Source organism: Pteropus alecto, unplaced genomic scaffold, assembly GCF_000325575.1.
Source record: "Pteropus alecto unplaced genomic scaffold, ASM32557v1 scaffold45, whole genome shotgun sequence".
NCBI lineage: Eukaryota > Metazoa > Chordata > Mammalia > Chiroptera > Pteropodidae > Pteropus > Pteropus alecto.
The window spans coordinates 4,230,247-4,248,538 of record NW_006442491.1 but is presented as its reverse complement, the minus strand read 5'-3'; the positions used below and the strand labels follow the sequence as shown (position 1 = coordinate 4,248,538).

At 36.0% G+C, this 18,292-nt stretch overlaps 1 protein-coding gene across 1 annotated transcript in view; it reads right to left on the bottom strand.

Annotated features, from left to right (window-relative positions):
- DZANK1 (double zinc ribbon and ankyrin repeat domains 1) overlaps positions 1 to 18,292 on the bottom strand; it is a 77,868-nt gene that overhangs the window by 46,421 nt on the left and 13,155 nt on the right. The window contains exons 4-8 of the mRNA XM_015597022.2: positions 15,622 to 15,736; positions 14,110 to 14,206; positions 13,004 to 13,128; positions 7,972 to 8,057; positions 869 to 986 (exon numbers count right to left, since the gene is read on the bottom strand). Of these exons, the coding sequence (XP_015452508.2) occupies positions 869 to 986; positions 7,972 to 8,057; positions 13,004 to 13,128; positions 14,110 to 14,206; positions 15,622 to 15,736 (541 nt within the window). The remainder of the gene's footprint in view (positions 1 to 868; positions 987 to 7,971; positions 8,058 to 13,003; positions 13,129 to 14,109; positions 14,207 to 15,621; positions 15,737 to 18,292) is intronic.

The following is an 18,292-nucleotide window of genomic DNA, read 5'->3' as shown; positions in this document are numbered from 1 at the left end:
ATTGTACCAGTGAATATAAAAAGGAAAAATTCAAACCAGTGGAACCGGTTCATATTTTATTTGCTGTATTATCTTTTTCAAGGAGTTCAAAATATATCATAGAAGTAAATTAAATAATAACATGCCCATTTAGAATCTGACCCCTTGCTTGAAGTCATAATTCAATTCTAAAACTCTGGACTTTGAACTCACTGAATTAGTGACTTTTTCTTAGTGACTGTCTTTTTTGTATGGTCATTTTCCACTCAACTTCACAGATCCTTTTATTTCATTTTGTAAACCCTAGTTAAAAAAATATATATATATCAAGTGCATAAGAGATGAACACATATTAGTGAAGGCTTTGATTTTCGGTAAGCCAAGTATGCTTTCTAACTAACTACAAACTTAATGGTAAGATAATATCAATTATTATCTATCTTAGCCAAAACTTTAAATTTAGATACACTGATCAGTCTATAGCCTATATAAACAGCTGCTTTGGACAGAATGATGTATCTTATGGATATACAGACTTGTAATTAGTATTTGTCATTTATTTCTAGAATATATTTCCTTACTGTGTCTAAGTTATGAACAGAAATATTATATGAGTAGCAAACATGTATTTATCCAAGCATGCATCATTACAACAATAAGATTTTAGTCTCTTTATGAGCCTGTGCTTCTACAAGGTCACACAAAAGAAATAGCAAATAAGTTTTTTTATTTCTAAATAGGAGTCTGGATAGTAAGAAATTAATCTGCTAGTAAGTTTTTGCAACACGTATTTATGTTTGTAGTTTGTGTATACCAAGTACTGTGCTATTGCTGCAAATAAAGAAGAGATAAACTAATTTTAAAAGATTTTAAGGATTCTGCTGCTCACCTGAGCTCCTTCTGGGGGTGGGAGACGATAGCCATATATGGGTGGGACAGGTGAGCCACATTCTTGACAGAAGCGAGCAAAGGGATCAGATGGACGGGTGGCAAGGCAGTGGGCACACCTACAACAAAAGAGGTTCCTGATTGGCCATGTTCTGATGGATTTACATTAAAAAGTCAGGTGAATATCTAAAAGTGTTCAAACTTTTTTTTTTTTAGATTCTCTTGATTTTTTTTTAATTAAATTTATTGGGGGTAACGTTGGTTAATACAATCATATAATTTTCAGGTGTACATTATCATTTAACATCTATATATTCTATTGTGTGTTTACCACCCAAAGTCCAGTTTCCTTCAGCTACCATATATTTGATTCCCTTTACCCATTTCACCCTCCCCCTCACCCCTATATTTGACCCCCTTTATCCTGTCTACCTCTCAAATAAAATAACCAAAAGAAGAATACTCTCAAAGGCTATGGAACAATATCAAGATAGAAGATGCCTCTCTAGTCATTTTATCACAAAGTGGCCTCATGGCTGGAACCAATGGTGCCCTTCACCTGTAGGCTAGGCCTATCTCACTTCTTGACTGCAGCCAAAGTTCATCAATAGCTTTGATCCCACTTCTTAGTAGGGCTCTGGCTCATTCTATCACATTGGATTTGACATGTGAGAGTGAACCTTGGGAATTACAGTAATGTCTGCATTGCATTTTCCTGACTTCCTACCTGAGCTTTTGTGACCAGTCTGTGTGACACTCTGGAGGGTCACTGTCAGGCAGGCCCTGTCTTTGCCTTCACTCACCTGGGTAGAGTCCCAAGGCTTTGCCCCAGCAATATCCGACCTAATTTCTTAGGCAACTGGATTCCATCAATTAGTCCTCACCCATCTACCTGGTTCTGGATATCAGCCAAGTGAAAGCATTGACAAAATTCAACATCTTTTCATGATTAATAAAAAATTCCATAAACTAGGAACAAGAGGAAACATCCTCAACCTGATAAAGACCACATCATACTCAATGGTAACATCATACTCAATGGTAAAAGACTGAAAGCTTTTCCCCTAAGATCAAGACTAATACAAGGATAGCAATATAGTATTGGAAGTTCTAGCCAGAGCAATTAGGCAAGAAAAGAGATAAAAGGAAGAAGTTAAGTTATCTCTGTTCACCAATATGATGATCTTATATGTAGAAAATCTGAGAGAATATACATAGGTAAACTGTTAGAGCTAATAAATGAATTCAGCAAAGTGGTAGAGTAAAAAAAAAAAACACAAAAATGTGACATATTCCTATGAACAATTCCATTTATAATAGCATCAGAAAAAATAACATACATTGGAATAAATTTAACCAAGAAGTTAAAGACTTGTACAATAAAAACTACAGAATTTCTCTGAAAGAAATTAAAGAAGACATAAATAAAAGACATCCTGTGTTCATGAATCAGAAGACTTAATACTGTTAAGATGAAAATACTACCCAAAGCATTTTAAAGATTCAATGCAATCCCTATTAAACTCCCAATGATTTTTTTTGCAAAAAGAAAAACTCATCCTAAATTCATATGGAATCTCAAGGAACCTTGAATAGTCAAAACAGTCTTTAAAAATAACAACAACATTGGAGGATTCATACTTCCTGATTTCAAAATTTGCTGCAAAACTAATAAAAGCAGTGTTGTTCTAGCATAAGGACAGACATAAAGACAATTAGAATAGAATAGAGAGCCTAGAAATAAACCTTTGCAATTATGGCCAAATGATTTTTGACAAGGGTGCCAACATCATTCAATGGGGAAAGGACCCTCTTTCCAACACGGGTACTGGGAAAACTGGATATCCATGTGCAAAAACATGAAGTTGGAATCTTATATTACAACATATACAAAAGTTAACTCAAAATGGTCAAAGGCATAAATATAAGAGATAAATCTATAAATCTCTTAGAAGAACACATAAAGGACAAGCTTCATGACATTGGATATGGCAACAGCCTCATGGATATGATACCAAAAGCATAGGCAAGAAAAGAAAAAATAGATAAATGACCATCAAGAGTTAAAACTCTGCATATCAAAAGATACTATCATGGGAGTGAAAAGACAATCTACAAATGGGAGAAAATATTTCCAAATCGTATATCTGATAAGGGATTAATTTCCAGAATATATAAAGAACTCCTATAATTCAACAACAAAAACAAACAACCCATTTAAAAAATTGACAAAAGACCTGAATAGACATTTCTCCAAAGAAGACATACAAATGGCCAAGAAGTACATTGAAATCAAAATCACAGTAAGATGCTACTTATACTCATTAGGATGGCTATCATCAGAAAAATAGAAAATATGTATTGGCAAGGATGTGGAAAAATTAAAACTCTTGTGCATTTCTGGTGAAATGTAAAATGATGTAGCTGCTATAAAAACAGTTCAGCAGTTCCTCACAAAGCTAGACATATACCATATAATTCAGAAATTCTACTCTTAGGTCAATATACAAATGAATTGAAGGCAGGGACTCAAAACAGATAATTGTACACCAATGTTCATAACAGCATTATTCACAATAGTCAAAAGGTGGAAACAACTCAAATATCCATCAACAGATAAATGAATAAACAAGATGTGGTATATATATACAATGGACTATTACTTATCTTTAATAAAGAATATAATTCTGATACATGCTAAAATATTAATGAACCTTGAAAATACTATGCTAAGTGAAATAAATCAGTCACATAATTACAAGTATTATCTGATTCCACTTATATGAGGTAATTAGAATAGGCAAATTCATAGAAACAGAAAGTAGAATAGAGGTTATCAGGGGCTGCAGAGGATAATGGGGAGTTATTGTTTAAGGGGAACCATCATTCTATTTAGAATGATGAAAAAGTTCTAGAAATAAATAGTGGTGATGGTTGTACAACATTGTGAATGTACTTAATGATACTAAATCTTACACTTAAAATGGTTAAAATGATAAATTTTACTTATGCATATTTTACCACAATAAAAAAGGTATAAAGGATCTAAAAAATAATTGATTATATGAAATAAAAGTAATAATGTATTGTGGGGTTCATAATATTTGTAAAAGTAAAATATATGACCACAGACCATAGTGGCGCAAAGGCTATTGGTATTCAGTTACTGGAAATATCTGTCATAAGGTTCCTGTGCTGTATATGAAGTAGTACAATACCACTTGAAGATAAACTGTGATAAGTTAAAAAGGTATGTATATTACAAACCCTAGAGCAACTACTAAAAAGTTATAGCTAATAAACCAACAAAAAAAGATAAAATACAATCATAAAACATACCCAATTACTCCAAAAGAAGGCAGAAAATAAAAGGCAACAAAGCATAGGTATGACAAACAAAACAAATTCATGATGGCTGATTTAAATTCAAACATATCAATAATCAGAATAAATATAAATACTCAATACATCTAGTAAAATGCAGAGATTGTCAGATATGATTTTTAACAAAACAAAACCTAACTACATGCTGTTTTTTAAAAACTAAATTTATAAGGAGATACAAATAGGTTAAAAGCAAAAGGACTAAAGATATATCATGCAAACACTAATCTTAAGGAGTGACTATATTAATAGCAGACAAAATAGATTTCTGACCAAAGAATATTACCAGGGTTAAACAAGGTTATTTTATAAGGATAAAAGGGTCAATTCAGCAAGAGGACATAAAAATCCAACAGATTTATCACTTAATAATAGAACTTTAAGTACATGAAACAAAAACTAATAGAAATGTAATAAGTAGACAAATTCACAATTATAATCATAGATTTCAATATAACTTTCTCAATTGATGAAACAACAGACAGAAAATCAATAAAGATAGAGATCTTTTAAATACTCTCAACCAATTTAATCTAATTGACATTTATAGAACACTCATCCTAGCAAAATAAATTATTTTCAAATGCACATGAAACATTTACCAATCAGATCATACAATATATGTTCTCTGACCAAATACGAATTAAATTTTAAATAAGCATCAGAAAATAGAAGGAAAGTCCCCAAATATTGGAAAATTTAACATAATACTTCTAAATAACCCATGGGTCAAAAAGAACAAGGATAGTTAGAAACAGTTTAAAATGAATTAAAATTAAAACAAAATGTATCAAATTTGGGGGCTTCAACTAAAGCAGTACTCAGGAGGAAATGCCTATAGTAGAAAAGAAGAAAGGCTACAATGAGATGGCTTCATCTTCCACATTAAAGAATTTAGAAAAAGAATCTCAAATGAAACTCAAGTTTCATGCAAAAAGAAATAGATAAGCCTAAATAGACATATCTATTAAAGAAACTGAATGTATTTTTAAAACCATCCTTAAAAGAAAACTCTGAACCCCAGTGAATACTACCAAACATGTAAGAAAGAAATAATACCAATTCTACATAAACTTTCAGAAAATAGAATAAGGCAAAATACTTTCCAACTCATTTTATGAAACCAGAATTATCTTGATACTAAAACCAGACAAAGACATGATAAGACAAAAAAATTATACAGCAATACCTCAAGAAAATTCTGCAGCTAATATCATCTTTAATATCAAGAATAGAAATAGAATACTTCCTCCTTCAGAACAGGAATAAGGCAAGGAGGTCTGCTCTTACCATGTCTATTACAAATTTACTGGAGGTTCTAGCCAATATAATAGGTCAAGAAAAAAAAAAAGGGCTCTATATAGGAAATGGAGTAAAACAACTGTCTATCAAAAGAGCTGAAAGAATAGTGGATTTTGTAAGATTCCAGGATATATTGTCATAGCTCAAAAATCAATTGTATTTTATATTCTAGCAATAAATAATCATAAATTTAAATTTTAAAAGCAGTACCATTTATAATAGCATCAAAAAATGTGAAATACTTAGGGATAGATTTGACATAAGGTATGTAAAGCCTGTGCACTGAAAACTACACACTGCTGAAAGACATTAAGGAAGAACTAAATAATGATGAGATATACCATTTTCCTAGACTCTAAAGATTCAAAATTGTTATGTCAATTTTCCTTAAATATATAAGTTTAATGCAACCCAAATCAAAATTCTAGCAGACATTTTATAGATGTTGACAAGCCAATTTTAAAATTTATTTGAAAAGGGAAAGGACCTAAAAGAGCCATAACAGTTGTAAGTTAAGAACAAAGCTGGAGAATTTACAATACTTGGTTTTGAGATCTATTATAAAGCTATATAGTAATCAAGGCAATGTGGTAGTAAATAAATATAGACAATCATCAATGGACCAGATTATAGAGTCCAGAAACAGATTCACATACAAATATCATCAATTGCTTTTAAATATTCCAAATGTAATCAATGGGGAAAGGATCATCTTTTCTGGATTAAACGGATATTCTTATGCAAAAACATGAACCTGAACCCTTACCTCACACCACATATGAAATCAACCAAATATGGATCGTAGACCGAAATGTAAGGGATAAAACTTTGAGAAGAAAACATAGAAGAAAATCTTAGTGAATGGGATATGTCTTAGGTTTAGGAAAGATTTTTTAAATATGTCAAAATAAGTAGGAAATATAAAAGAAAAATAAATACATTAGATCTCATCAAAAGTAAATACTTTAGCTCTTTAGAAAAAAAAATTTCATAAGAAAATAAAAAGCCAAGGACTGGGAGAACATGTTTGCAAGGCATATATCTAATAAAATAAAACACGTATAATTCTATAATGAGAAGATACAAAATCCAATTTTTAAAAAGGATAAAAATTTTGAACAGGCACTTTCCCATAGAAGATGTATGAACAGCAAATAAGCACATTAAAAGATGTTCAAAAACATTAGCCACTAGAAAAATGCAAATTAAAACCATCCTACTAGAATGGACAAAAACAAAAAATAAAAGTGTCAGTTAGGATGTAGAGGAACTGTAACTCTCATACATTGCTGGTGGGAATGTAAAATGGTACACTCTTTTAAAAAACAGTTTGACAGGTTTTTTTTTTTTACTAGTTTCAAGTATATAGTACATTGGTTAGACATTTATATAGTTTATAAAACGATCCCCCAATTGCTCTTTCTCTCCTCTGGCTCTCTTCCTAGCCAATATTTTAATGCTAACTACATTCCCTATGCTGTGCTCCCCACCCCTGTGACCATCTATCAACTACGAATTTGTACTTCTTTAACCCTTCACTCCATTTTCCCAGCCCCCTAATCCCCTTCCCCTATCCTCCATCCGTCACCAGATGGTCCTCTATATTTTGAGTCTGTTTTTGATTAGTTTGTTCTTTTTGTTCCTTAGATTCCACATATAAGTGAAATCATATGGTGTTTATCTTTGACTTATTTCACTCAGCATAATAACATCTAGGTGACAGTTTTTTTTTTTTTAAGTTAAACAATGACCCTGTCATTCCACTGCTAGGTATTTACCTCAGTGAAATGAAAGTATCTGTGTACAGGATGACTTGTGTACAAATGTTCACAGCAGCTTTATCTGTATCAGCCAAAAACTGGAAACAACCCTGATGTCCATCAATAGGTAACTGGATAGACAAATTGTGATATATTCATACAATGGAATGCTATTCAGCAATAAAAAGAAATAAATGTTTGATACATGCAAGAACATGAGCAAATCTCAAAATAATTAGGCTAAGTGAAAGATGCCTGGCAAAAAAAAAGAGTATATCCTAAATCATTCCATTTACATATGGAATCAAATTCAAACTAAGCTATAGTGACAAGAAGCTGATCAATAGTTGCCTTGGGATAAGGAGGTATACAAGTGAAGAATTTCAAAAGGGTACAATGTCGGAAACTTTGGGAAATGATAGATTTGCTCATTTTCTTGACTGTGATCATAGTTTCAAGGTTATATACATATGTCAGTTTAACTCATTAAATAAGTATAGTTTATTATATGCCAATTATTTCTTTAAAATCTGTAAAAACTTAATTAAAAAAGTTTGTAGTGGGCAAACACCATTATTATATCCCATCGTTAAATGCTTTTTGACCACAATGTGTCTTAGGAGGATTTAAGAAATAATGAAGAGAATGAGATACTTACTTGAGAAAGTCTGTCTCTCTTTGAATTCTCATAATCTCTGTGCTTGTCAAATTCTTCTGGCCAGCTATGTGTGCAAAGCTAGGGAACTAAAATTAAGAATATAAGAGAATCCTGGTAAAAGCTGTCATACAATAAAATTTCATTAACAAGTCATTTTAATGTTTGTCTTATATCCAGCATTCATCCTTTAAAAACCATGATGGGAGCTGGGGGATGTCATAAGTAATGTTTACCTTAGTACCCAACAGTAAAAAATTAAGTGCAATCTATAATCAGATATGTGTATTTTATTAAATACACGAGTTTACAAGAAACAATATCTGAATTAACCAGCAGACAAACCAGATTTTAGAATTTAAAAACCTAAGTTAGCATCCATTTTTCTCAAAAATTATATCCCTAAGAAACTCAAAAGGACCCACCTAAAAGAACAAATGCAGCAACTGTCTCCTATTATACACATTTAACTCATTTTGACATATTTTTATTTGAGCATCCACTTTGTACCAGGCACTGTGTTTGATACAAAGAAGGGTCAAAAATAAATATTATAGTCCATGGCCTATTCTGGGACTGAGGTGGTTTGATGTGGTCTATTGGTCCAAATGGTAAAAGAATGAGACAGAAAGGTTGAAGAAAGAACGTGAAGGAGAAAAGCTAACACTGAAGAGTCTGCTAGTAATAAAATATGCCTGACATTGTGTAGCCATTATCCCCTTGACCTTTCACAATGACCTTATGAGGTAGGTAATTTTCAAAACATTTTCTTTTGATAATTTCAAATTTACAGAAAAATTGCAAGGGTTGTACAAATAACTCTTGTATAATAGGTCTGACCAATTGTTCACGTTACCATTTTGCCCCAAGTGTTTTCATTCTCTGTCTCTCACTGAATCATGGAGAATAACCTGCAATTATGATGCCATCTCTAAATAATTCAGCATGCATTTCCTACAAACAATGATGTCCTCTTACACAACAGTGCAATTATCAAAACCAGAAATGTCAATAGTGATATAATACTATTATTTAACCCATAGATCTTTATTCAGATTTTATTAATTGTGCCAATGATGTCACAGCTATATTTTTTTCTTGGTCTAGGATTCAGTCTAGTATCACACTTTGCATTTAGTTGTCATGTCTCTTTTAATCTGGAATAGGTCCTCAGTCTGTCTTTATCTTTCATGATGTCGAAATTTTGAAGAGTAACAGGTCAGTTAATTTGTAGAATCTCCTTGATTTGGTTTTGTTTCATGTTTCCTTGCGATTGGATTCAGTCATATATTTTGGTACAAATACCAGAGAAATAATATTGAGTCCATCTTAGTGTATCATATCAACAGATACTTACATTTCCCATTTTTGAGATGAAGAGGCTGAGGCTCAGAAAGTCTAAGTCACATGCTTGAGGTCACATCAACAGTATGAGTACAATCTCATGTACTCAGGCCTATCTGACCCCAGTAGCCTTCCTGTCTAAACAATGCCCGTGGGGTGGGCTTAAGACTCCAGACTACGCTGCAGGCAGTGGGGATCAGTCAAAGTTTTTTAGTTGCTTTTGTGTCAGATCCAACATGGCCTAGACCAGAAGTCGTAAAGTGGTGGCCTACTGGCCAAAATTGGCCTGCCACTGAGTTTTATTTGGCCCAGATATACAAATTTTGAAGTGACTGCTAAATTTTAAAATCAGGTTATAACACATAAAGATGCAGGTTTCTGGCTTCTGCTGTAAATTCCTCAGATGTGGCAACACTGAGCCTGCAGGCCCTCTTGTCAAAGGTTGGCTGGAGCTGAGTAGAGATTACCCCTTTAGCTGGCAGGGGCATTCCACCTGGCCAGAGAACCCCCAAATCTTATGCCCCAACACTAAAGCCAGGTGACACTGTCATTTACCTTCCACCCAGGCTGTCTCTCGCATTTACTCTGCTGCCTGGCCCTTGCTGGTGCCCCCAGACCAGATGCTTAGCTCAGAGACATCTTGTCTCCCTGATGGTTATCAAGATGTTGTAACACCTATCAGCATCATTAATTCTGATGTTTGCTGAAGTATGCTTCCAATGGGATTGGGCTGGAATCTTGAGAAGAATCTCTTAACAATATGGAAAAAAAATAGTGGAAGATAAAGTTTTGTGGTCCTTTTCTGGCCTCTTTGACCCTCTAAACTCCAGTCAAATTCCCCCAACTTGTCCCCATGTTCCCAGGTTTTTGGATTCTGAGTCTTGAAATCTTTACATATTGGTTTACTCTATCTTTTCCTTGGAAACAACAATTCTTAAATAACTAGGTATGTAAGGTCACCCAAATATCCCTAACAGAAAAAATAATTATTTCTAGATATATTAATTAAGGTCATGTGAGACTGCTTTTTTGAAAATTGTTATGACTGTGTTTAGTCATATACCATTCATTCTTCAAAATGATACTTTTTAAACCTCAGAAGCAGTATTCTTATTTGGGCGACACCAGCAAGCATTGCTCACAGAAATTGCGTGTGCTCATTAGTCTGCCTGGTAACCAGGTAATCATTTACTCCAGAAAACTGGGAAGGGCAATATTCTATTGTAGGAATGGTTGTCTTTTTGTTTAGTGGTGTTTACAGGAAGGTTTTTTTAGGTCTGCAGCCCTCTGGCCTGAGCTTTGTGGCCCTCCAGAAGATACAGTGGGTGGCAAATGTAAGAACCCAGGATGTCAGGCTGCGTTACACCACAGCATTAGAGATTGGAAGTGAAGAAAAAGGCCTGATATAGGGATAAGGAGGGTTGGTCTTCAAGGCCAGCGAGTCTCAGACTAGGCTGATCATCAAAGTCATCCATAGACTCCATCCAGGCTTATGGGATCAGATTATCTAGGAGGACTGCAGGAGGATTGTACTTGGGGTAGCTAGGAATATATATATATACGTGTGTGTGTGTGTGTGTGTGTGTGTGTGTGTGTGTGTGTGTGTGTGTTTAAATTCCTCCCAGATGGTTCTGATGTGCAACCAAGTTTGGGAACCATGATTTTGACCTTTATACTTGATAAGTGTGAGTAGCCTTGGAATTATGGGTACACAAGAAGCAGTTGTGGTTGGATAGAAAATGTGACTCCATGTATGCTCTACCTGGGGCTCAGACTGGAGGAAGATAAAAGGGCTTCTGGGTTGCCCTTAGATGCCAAAATCCTAAATTGGATTTTATAAACATTGAAAAATCAAATTGCTAACTTAATAATAAAAAAAGAAAAAGAAAAATCAAATTGCTATGATAGTAATAGTAGTAGGCAACTAGTATAAGGGCATTTTTCATATGTTATATAGTAAGAATGTATTGATATAGTTTTATTTGGGTCATAATCACCTCTATCTTGTCAAATCAAATGAGCAAGTCCCTGTCCTTGTCTAATTTGAATTCCAGTAACATTGACATAGATGACCACTGCCTTCTTCTGAAACCCTTTCCTCTCCTGGCTTCTATGACACCACATTTTTTTTGGTGGGGGTGGGGTGCTTTCTTCTTACCTCACAGGCTCTTCCTCCTCTGCTCAATCTCTAAGTCAAGAATTTTGTCTTGTGCCATCTTCTCTTTATTTTCTGTACACCCTTGACAAGGGATCTCATTCAGACCCAAGCTTTAAATACCATCTATATACTGAATATTTCTAAACATATATATCACCTGCCCTGACCTCTCCCTTGGGTTTGAACTTGCATGACCAACAGTCTATTTAACACCTCACTTGAACGTCTAATGAGCCCTTGAACACCTGTTCCTCCCTCATCTTCCCCATCTCAATTAATGGTACCATCACTTCCAGATGCTCAGGCCAGAATTCTGAGAGTCATCCTTAACTCTTCCCTTTCCCTCATCCATCCATGTGATCCCTCAGACCAACTTGTTGGCTCTATTTCCAAAACATGTCTAGATTCCCACTGCCTCCTATAATTACCACTTGTACAACCTTGGTACAAGCCACTGTCATTTTCTACTAGGAACAAAAACCTCCTAAATGATATTCTCTTATTCCTCTATAGCCTAATGTCCATACTGTGGCCAAAGAGAAAATTTTTAAAAGTATATGAGATCATATTCCCTTTACAATTAGAAGAAAATTCAAACTCCTTACAATAAGATTCACCCATAGCATCTGTGATTCTCAACCATGCCTGCCCATTAGAATTACTTATAGGTGAATTAAAATAAATGAATAAAATAATGCCCAAACCCCACACCAGACCAATTAAATCAGAATTTCTGACATTGGGTTTCTAGAACTGATTCCAAGTCCCTCCATGATTCTAATGTGCAGCCAAGTTTGAGAGCCATGGCTCTTCATGCTCTGGCCCCAGCCTACTTCCCCCACCTCATCTCCTACTTGCACACCACGTTCCAGCCACACTAACCTCCTTGAAATCCCTAACTTTGCTGTATCTGTTGTTACTGCTGCCAAGAGCTTTGCAGGGCTGGCTTTTGTTCACCTTAAAGGATCAATTCAAATGCCACCTTTTCAAGGAAGCCCTCTCTTATCACCCTGAATCAGAACACTGTTCTTCCTTCATTGTTTATCCCAGGGGTTCTCAAACTTGGGTGTGTATCAAAAAAAGGGACTAATTTAAACCGATTACTGGGCCCTCCTCCAGAGTTCCTAATTCAGTAAGTCTGGGGTAAGCCTGAAGATTTGTATTTCTAATGAGCTCCCATGTGATGTTGATGCTATTGGTCTGTAGAGTCTACACTTTGAGAATCACTGCTCTATTCCATTACCCAGTTTTATCTGTTTCATGACACTTAGGATGATTTAAAATTTTTGTCTGATTATTTATATATTGATTATCTGTCTACCCCCAACCCCAATAAAATGTAAGCTCCATGAGTACAGGGAAATTCCTTGTCCAACTCGGTATTTCCAGCTCTGAAACAGTGCCTGGCACATAGTGAAATAAGTGCCATATTTCATAATGCAGCTGGGAGACACTGCATTAAAGTATTTTATGGGAAACATTAAAAATACAGTAGGTATTTTTTGTACTCTAAAGATTTTCCTTTGAAGTTACCTGGGACTGGTGGGTGGGTGGTCTAGAACCTGATTCTTCACAGTAAGCTGGAATTTCCAGGGGACTCTCTGAGAAGCGAAGATCTTTCAGTGTTTTAGGTTTGGATCTTTCACCTACCTTGAGGTCTACAATTACATCAAAAACATTGTTCTGTGAACATCTGTAATTATATATGTAATCATATAAATACTTTTTAATAGCTGCAAACCTTTTAATAAGGGACCACTGTCATCATATTCTTTCTTTAATGTAGCAATTATATACAGAAGCTCCCACTCAGATGAATTAGCACTGAGAAAGAAAAAAATTAGCCTGGACAGAAAATTAAAATCTACCCTGTTACATTCCACAGCATTTCACATCAGGCTGGGGAAAATAGATAAATCAAACTGCAAGGTCATCAGGAAATATTATTTCTCCCTATGACACACTGCAGCAGTAAAATGTCATAACAGTATCCACCTCTCCCCTTTGAGTGACTATTCTTACTTGCTTAGAAACCTTTTTCTCTAAAATCAGATTTTCAGAAACTTTCCTGTTTGAAATCAAATCAGTTAAGAACAAAACATCTGACTCTTGCCTGAGGACTTAAGTCACTTTGATACAGAGAAGCAGACTCAACTTCCAACCCTGGTGCAGAGCTTTAGAGAAGGGTTTCTGGACGTCACATTTACTTTTGTAGTTTCTAAGGAAACAGAACCCTGGTTCCTTCCCCGTCCATACCTGATGGTGACCACTTCACACACAGCCCTGTTATGCTTAAAGCCTATCAAAACTCTCCTTTCATTTACATTTCACCCGAACTCCACCTTTCCTCTCAACCCTGTAACTGTGTCTTTTCCTTTGTATGGTGACAGGCAACATGAGTCCACGGGTGTGTGGTCTCCCTTGTTGCTATGAGTTGATAAAACCTGACTTTGTTGGACTGCTTAATTGGGTGGTCTTAAGCTAAGGTATTAGCTAAGTTAGGACTAAAACTCAAATTATAAGTTACTCTCCTGTTCCAGTATTTCTTATTTCTATCCCTCTGTAGACAAAAAAATAAGCAGTGAACTTGTCTGGGGGTTTAGAATACTAAATCATATCTTCATTCTCTCATGTCATACCTCGAAACTTTCTAAGGTTAATATTCCAATCCAGTTTATTTTCAGCATTTTTAGATTTCTTCCTTAGTTTTGATCCAACAAATCCATTTTTTACTTCCTAGAAATAAAGAGATTACAGGTCAATCACTTGATTATGCCCACTTAGAATGTGAACATTAAAAGCTACGTGATAGAGGCAGTGACATAGCATGTACTTGAAAGGACTGACAGTAGTTTCTACAAAGTGACCTCTATCTCACCTTACTCTGGAAACACATGGCTTTGTGTTGAGGCTTCTTGTTTGGCAGCATGTCTGGTTGGTAGGCCCCACCAGCTCAAGCAGCCAAAACAAGAGGCAGGTAGCACAACATGTAGGCAGGATGCTGCCATCATGCAAGTCTGAGTAGTAACAGAGGGACCACCAGATCCAGCGAGCGAAGACGGAGTGGAGTCAGACCAAGATAAAACTTATGTACACTACCTGCCCACATAGTCCTTAAATGCTCTTCTCTCTGGACTTTCTTCTTCATGGACTTGGTCCCTTATTAAGCCTGATTAGGCCTGAGTACTGCCTGATACATATAGGCTGTCTCTGCCTAGTGTAGATGCCTGCCCTCATCATACTTGAACCCCACACAATAACTGTACCCACTTTTCTAGTGCCACAGCCTCCTGTCTGGCTTCTGATCCATTGTTGGGTTGAAAGGACTCCCCAAAAACTTCCCCTTGTAACTCCCAACAAGACCTCCATGACTGAGACCTTTTCATTAACTGCTTTACAATGGGTTGGCCCATCCTCTGGCCTTTAGATCTATCTCACTGATACCCACAAATCCAGGGACTGAAGTTTCAAATGTCCTTTTTAGATAGGTCTAGTTCGCTCTCCAAAGGCATGAGGCTTTCCAGCTATTTGGAGATGAACATTTCAACATAATCGAGGGCTTCTACTAGTCTGGTGCATCTATTCAACAAATATACACTCACTGCCCTCTCCTACCTGCCGCTGTGCAAGGAACTGAGTATAGCAGACATACTCTTTGCCATTTTGGAGCTTACTAGTGCAAGGGGAAGATAGACAAGGAGAAAAGTAATCACATATTCAAAGCATTTTATAAAAGGAGAAGGCCTGGGTGCTAGGGGAGCAGTGATAGAACATAGAAAACACAGTTTAGTTTGGCTGAGTATATACAGGGGAGTCACAAAGCAAGAAAGGATGACTAAGGACGGAAACTGATCACTTGGGATGCCAAGCTGAAGATTTCTGTCTCCTCAGTGGGTAAAGGGGAGTCATCGAAGGCACTGGAGCATGGGCAGTAATGATGGATAGGAATTTCTAAAGTGCAGGGTGGAAGAAGGACTAACTAAAGGGGAGAAATTGGTAAAGATACTTTGCAATGGTTGATAATGACCTCAATTACAAGAACCTGACTGTGGGTAGAATGGTGATGAAAGGGAAGATGCAGCCTCTGAGAAAGAAGGAGCCTGTCACAAGAATACAGTGACATCTGAATGTATTATAATTTCAGTACTTGCCTGCTTTGAAGAATCTTTGAGAACATTTTCAACACTGTCTTCTGAAGAGACTGTATCTGGTGGTTCACAGTCCACCTGAAACACCTTTGTTACAATGCCACTCTGTCTGCAGTCTCTGAAATTTTTTTTAAAAGAAAAAATCTGTGTATTACACAAAGATTCCCAAAAAGGTGGCTAGCAATTAAGATAACTATTAAAGCTCCTCAGTCTAGCTACTAAATTTACTATATCTTAAATCATAGAAATCAAAATATAATTCCTAGTCTTTCCTTACCTTGTTCACATTTGGGTTATCTATTGCTCTGTAACAGACCACTCCAAAATGTACTGTGTTAAAACACAAATCTGTGGTTAACCAGCTCCGTCTGTGATCTCTTGTGTCTCTCCCTCTCTCTTCCTTTCTCCTTCATTTCCTCACTACTTCCTCTCTCCCCCACTCTCTTTCTCCACGTGGTTAGCTTGAGCTTCCTCATCGTATGGAAGTCTGAGGGGAGTTAGACTGCCTGCATGGTAGCTGCCTTCCCTCAGTGTTTATGCTCTAGGAAACCACAGTATAAACTGCAACACTGTGTGACCTAGACTTGCCATCATTTCTGAAGCATTCTATTAGTCAAAAATAAATCATGGGGCCAGCCAAGATTCCGGTGGAGGGGCTACACTGGGAGGCACAGTTCATGGAGCACATTTTTGGAGACTATCTATCATACTCACCATAAAGATTTCATACTGTAAGACTCAAACTATTCTAAAACAAAGAATGGGGTTACCTAGATATATATCATTCCATGTGAGTCAAGGGAATTTTCCTTACCACAGCTGTAGGTAGCATAATATGTGCTGTATGTTGCACTGGTAGATTTTAACTATTATCCCTCAAATACTAGCATACTTTTAATTTATTCACAATATATCACAATTAATCTTGTTCTTCTCTGATGCAAAAGAGGTTTCATGAGAAAGTAATATAGAGGTGCCCATAACTAAAAACTGGTGATGATTTATTCTCAGTACCAGCAGCTTACCTATACTCTTAATTTTTTAAAACAGCTTTATCGAGGTACAACTTCCAAGACATAAAATGCACCTAATTTAAGTATGTAGTCTGATGATATTTAGTAAACTTACAAACTTTGCAATTATCACCACAATCCCGTTTTAAAATATTTCCAAGAGGTGGCTCCATAGTGTAGTGGTTAGCACATCTGCTTTCCACAAAGAAGGTCCTGGGTTCATGCACCAGGTGGAGCCACAGACCATACCCTGGGTGCGCCAGGCCCCTGGTGTGCCAGGTCCCAGGTGCACGCCACGAGAGTGTGGGAGGAAACACCCTGCCTTCAGAGATCCAGTTCTTACAAGGAAACAGCAACATCCATAGGTCAGGAGTAGAAAGGGGGGAGGCATTAAAGAGGAGGAAAAAAACATTTCCATCACCCCCCAAAATTCCTTGTACCTATTTGTTGTAGTCACTCCATGCTATCACCTTGATCTGCTTCCTATATCTAAAGTTTTTCCTTTTCTAAGAAATTTAAAATAAATATAATCATACAAATATAGTCTTATGTTTTACTTCTTCCTCTTAATGTTTTTATGAGGTTCAACCATGTTGTTGTGTGGATGTAGCCATATCAATAGTTTCCTCATTTTTATTGTTTAGTAGCATTCCATTTTATTTATGTACCATAGCCTGTCCATTCCCCAGTTGATGGTCATTTGAATATTTTCCAGTTTTGAGCTATTATGAACAATGCTGCTATAAACATTCACATGTAAGTCTTCATGTGGACATGTTTTCATTTCTTCTGGATAGATACCCAGGAGTGGAATTGCTGGGTCATATGGTAAAGATATGTTTAACTTTTTAGAAACTCCTAAACTGTGGCTGTTCCATTTTACATCCCCACCATTTTCTGAGGATTCCAGTTTCTCCACATATTTGCCAACACTTGGTATTTTCAGCCTTTTTTGATCATCTGTACTCTTGATCATATTCTCTGTAAATATTTACTTGACATAAGTTTCTTGTGTATTAGGCTATAAGCTTGGCTATTGTAACACAGAAACAAAAAAAATACTGGCTTAATATAGAAGCAACAGGGTGTAATCTACCTTGTTGCTCACCATCCCAAGGTCATTGCACTTGTGCTCTTGACCCAACATGGCTGATTACCACAACCACATTCTAGCCAGCAAGAAGCAGGACCATTGTCTTCTTTCTTTATTTTTCTTTGTCTGCTTTGTTCTTATTGATTTTCTTTTTTTAAAATGTTTTTAACATTTTATTTTTTTATTTCTTCCCCCTCCCCGCTCCACCTTCCCTTCTGGCAACCACTGGTCCATTGTCCATGTCCATGAGTCTCTGTCTGCCTGTCCTGTTCATTGTTGCTTTTAGGTTTATATCCTATATATAACTGATATCATGTGATTTTCAACTTCTTCTGTCTTGCTTATTTCGCTCAGTATGATTATCTTGAGGTCCATCCATGTTGTTGCAAATGGCAGTATTTCATATCTTCTTATGAGTCATACTCCATTGTATATATGTACCACAGCTTCTTTAGCCAATCATCTGTCATAGGACACTTCAGTTGCTTCCATGTCCTGGCCACCGTGAATAATGCTGCTGTGAACATTGGGGTGCATATATCTTTGTGGATAAATGTTTTACGGTTTT